Source organism: Curcuma longa, chromosome 1 (assembly GCF_044706935.1).
Source record: "Curcuma longa cultivar G26 ecotype Majalengka, Jawa Barat chromosome 1, ITB_CL_G26_1.1, whole genome shotgun sequence".
Classification (NCBI taxonomy): Eukaryota; Viridiplantae; Streptophyta; class Magnoliopsida; order Zingiberales; family Zingiberaceae; genus Curcuma; species Curcuma longa.
Window position 1 is genome coordinate 8,173,569 of NC_133861.1, and position 4,703 is coordinate 8,178,271.

The window sequence follows — 4,703 nt, forward strand, 5'->3', positions numbered from 1 at the left end:
CTATGCAATTATTATTCCTAATTTTATGTCCCTCTTAGTAATCATAATTCTCAATATCCATTGCATTTCTCCCAATAAATTTTAAAATTTTTTTATGATAAATGATATTAAAGTAAATATGACATTTATATTACAGAAGTTATATAATATTATGAATTTGGAAAAAAAAATCTTTTCCTTTGGAGGGAAATTATAAAAAATATGAAAATTGTTCTGTATATTTTATATATATGATACTATAACTCATTGCATATTTATATTTAGTCCTTTATTTGGGTAATTTAGATGATTTTTACTACTTCTCCAGATAAGTCTCATTTAGTTTCACTTGCACTCATGAATTTCAAGCTCATTCATCACTTGATGACTTCTAGATAACGAAAATTCAAATTTTATTTAGGATAGTATTATATTTGAGGAGTTTAAAAAATATACTATGTTAGATCGTCCATTAGGACTTATACATCCTTTTTGCAATCAAAAGGATGTTGGACATCTAGATTGACCGTCATATGCGCTTCCCGATTTATCTTGTGGTCGATGGAAAACTTCAAATTACCAGACCGGCCACTCCTAAGGATTGAGTCCATGAAACTCGTCTAAATTTAATTTTTTTTATCGATAAAATTTTTTTATGAAATCAGAACAATCACTTCTGAGAATTGCAACTCCACACGAGTTAGAACGATTAAACCCTACAATTAGAAGAAATGGGATTGGAATCCCATCGGCACAGAAATTTGCAGAGGAAATTCATAAAAGATCCACAACATACATAGCAGCTAAAAATGATAAAAATCGGACTTTTTAAAAATTGATCATCATCGCCCACAGCTATCTTCTCCTCCCTTGGTTGTCTTTAGAATTTAGCTTGCCAAAGAAGCCTAAGGAGAGGAGAGCCAGTGAGAGCTGGACCTCGTCCTTGCCATTTCGCGTCTCGGGCCGCCGGTACACGGACGACGTCGATGCGGCGGACGACGGGAGGAAAAGAGATGGGGAGCCGGCGGCTGGGCGATGCCCCATGAGCGGAAGGATGTAGAGCGAGTGGAGGCGGCGGAACCCGCCCAGGGCTAGCACTACCGACCGGAGCTGCAGCTCGCTGTAAGGAAGCTTGACCCAGTCGCGGGTGCACACCACCTCCCAGAGCCGATCGTCCTCAGCCAGGCGCCTCCAGATCCGGCACACGCAGGCCGCCCTCCCCACCGTCCGCGCGTCCGCTCGCTTGAGCACCTCGAGCACCAGGTCCTCGCCGATCTCCGGCACCGGATCGGCCTGATAGGGATCTGTCTCTCCTGCGGCGGATCGGAGCCGCTTTTTCTTCTCCTCGCGGGGGGAGATCGGGCAACCGTCTACAGCGTCGGATGATCCATCGATCGAGCATCTCTTCATCGATCTTCCCTCGGTCGATTCCCTTGTCTTCTGTCCTCTGATCGTACTCTCTTCTTTTGACAAGGATATGATATTGACCTTTTTCCATTTTGATACCAAATGAAATGTTAAATTACTTACAAAGCCCTATCCCTCGGCTACCAAATCATTTTAATTGACAAATATATAGAAATTAAATTGGAGGGGTGTTAATTTAAATGGTGCGCTTATAAATAGATTATATCATTCATATCATATAATAAATTATAAAAGAAAATTTTGAAATAAATTTTTAAAGAATATAAAATAATAAAATTAGCTAAGCTCTTTAAAAGTTAGATAATATGAAATTATTAGTGCTTTTCAAATAAATAAGTTTATAAATGTATAGTATCGATTTATATTAACTTATTCATAAAGTGTCATTTTGAGATTTTATTTTTAATAATTTAATTTTTTTTAGATTATTTCGGTCAAGCCAAAAAAAAAACCAACTTCACAGAAAAAAAAAACAAGACTGCAAAAATTTAAAAATGAAAATAATATAAGACAACTATAAAACAGTGCTTAAAGTTATCATTGCTCAGCCAAATTTTCTATGCAATTAATATCCTATATAGTCTCTGTTTCAAAATACCCATAGTTCACTATGCCCTAAAAAAATTAGTTTTTATAAAATAAAAATTAATTGAGTGTCTTAAAAAGTCTACAAATTAACAATTCATCTAAAGCTTATTTTGCTTAAAAATTTTATAAGTGCTAAAAAAAAATCTAAAAAGGAGTAAAACAATCTAAAATGAAAGTGAGATATGTTATTATACATCAAGCTTTTATCTAAAAATACCTTTAAGAAAAAACAAAAAAAAATCTGAACCCCAAACAAGGGAAGAAGACAAACACGAATGTCAAAACACCCTAAGTAATATACCCCTTAATAAGAAATCAAGCCAGATCCAACAAAAGGTCAAGCTAAATCCAACAAGAGGTCAAGACTAGTCGAGATCAGTAGGTCTATCAGGGGCCCTGGGCTAGACAAGTGGTGGGGGGTACCTAATAGACCTATTGACCGGGTCACCGGGAGCCTACTTACCTAGGTGTTTGTCTAATTATCCAATGGCTTGACCTCTTGCTAAGGGTGCTACTTTTAGGATTTGATAACATTGTTGTTTACCTTCTTCTCCTACCCTTGACCTTTGCAGCTGACTTGCTCATTATGTTTAAAGGAGATATTATATCAATTGGCAATCTTGTAGGAATGTCTTGATGATTTTGAAAAATCTTCAAGGCTTACTATAAATATTATGAAGTCTGCACTATACAAGATAGAACTTACAAGATTAGAGTTGAAGGACATACAAATGATCACAAGGTTCCAAGGGGTACAATCTAGGAATTTACTGAATTGAAATTACAAACGTAACTTCAAACTTATCTATTAGATGGCCTAAGTTGATAATCTCATGTCGGGTTGTCCGAACACTAATGGGACCTTGATGGTGGACTACCGAGTACCTAAGTTGATAATCTCATGTCGGGTTGTCCGAACACTAATGGGACCTTGATGGTGGACTACCGAGTACTTTCTAAGCCCGAGTGGGAAGCTATGTGATGAGTATTCCTGAGTGTCTATTTCCCTAGTCCAAGTGGGAAGCCGAGTCCGAGTAAGGATGTTACTCGATTGCCAAGGTCGTGTGAGTCGAGGGTCGAGCCGAGAAGCTGAACGACTCGAGTAGGTTACTGTGTTGGGACACCAAGTGTTCGAATGCCAAATGTCCCTCGAGTCCAAATGGGTCATGTATGTTCTGGGAAAGCAATGCAAAGTACTTGGGAATAAATCCCGAGTTCGTGTGGATTTCCCAATGCTCAAAAAGAGAGAAGCCGATGTTTGCATTCAACGTAGTTTTCTTAAAACAAATTCATCTCCCTCTGACTGTGCTTGGAGGTTACAAGAGATGTCTGTTTCCCAGGATACAAAGACTGACCGTGATCATCACCGAGCACGGATCAGTCACAGCGAACTCAGCTTGTACTTGACGCTATCATAATGATTCTGTTGAGTGAAAATGCACGATAGAGAAAAAGAACAGGAAAACGAAGTGGATGAATTTCTTACTATTGCTTCTACTCTATTCTGCACGAGATAATAACCTCCTTATATAGGAGCTCTATACCTTCGCTATAGTAATTACAGCCGAATAAAAATCATTCATTGCATTTACTAGCCGAAGATAATGAGAAAATTACTAAATTAAAATTACAAACACAACTTCAAACGTATCTACTAGATGTAGCATTTATTGTAATTTTGCTTTACAACTGGGTTACTCTCCTAAAACAGTTTTCCAGTTTTATTGGGCTAAAACTTCCTTTTCCATCAACTGCTTTGAAATGTGGCTTTCCTTGTTCCATAAAACGTCTCTTTATCCCGTCTTTCGAGTTGACTAATCTTGAGGATGATCGATTTAGTCCTATAAAAGTTTTCCACTGACTATCAGCTGGGTAAATCAAAAAATTCAGGGTTCTTAAATCAATCGCTCATTGAGGAAAATTCATCCGATAATTTACCTTAGTTGGGACTCAATCCTTATATGTCTAAAAAACTACACGGGCGCTCTGCCACTGTACCGTAGTCTTGGGGGCCTACTTGCTATCTTTACTGTAGTAAAAGATAGAATCCGTCACTCCAGCGGCTCCACACGATCAACCCCATGACCATATATGAGGAGGTAAATCGAGAAACTGCGATTGACCACTACAAGGAGGACATTGTCTCGACTTCGTTGAGATTTTCACCCTTGCCCATTGTAATAAATCCGTCTCACAGTAATCAATTTAATCATGCCCCGGGATTACCATCTTGAATGATTCCATGGTAAGATTATCATAGATACGCAAAGAAATAGAAAAAAGTATTTATGATAATTATATGGTCATATTAATATTGGCAAAAATTTTGTTAGAAAATCATTGCAACGGATAGCAACAAAAGTTTGTCGTAATATTTGCATCCATTCGTAATAAAATATATATGCGACAAAACTTGAAAGTACTATCATAATTATGATGATATATACTTAACTACAATGTCTTAAATTATTTTTGTAAAGTCATCACAAATTACAACCATTTCAAAACCTATCACAGATGAATTATTACAGAATGACTAAATTTAATTTTTAGTGCTCGCATTTATCCTTAACTTGGAGAAAATTTCCGATCACACGTGCATACTCATGTGCCTGTGTCACACATAGGTGCACAAGCACGTATGCACATGTAAGAAAAATCACACGTGAAGTACTTAAGTATAGTGCTAACATACATACATATATACA

General features: G+C 37.2%; 1 protein-coding gene across 1 annotated transcript; it reads right to left on the reverse strand.

Moving 5' to 3' along the window:
• Window positions 1-701: 701 nt before the first annotated feature.
• Window positions 702-1,432, reverse strand: LOC141812437 (F-box protein GID2-like). The gene has a single exon (XM_074700429.1). It carries the CDS (start codon window positions 1,387-1,389, stop codon window positions 835-837), a length of 555 nt encoding a protein of 184 aa, XP_074556530.1. The 5' UTR covers window positions 1,390-1,432; the 3' UTR covers window positions 702-834.
• Between the last annotated feature and the right edge of the window lie 3,271 nt (window positions 1,433-4,703).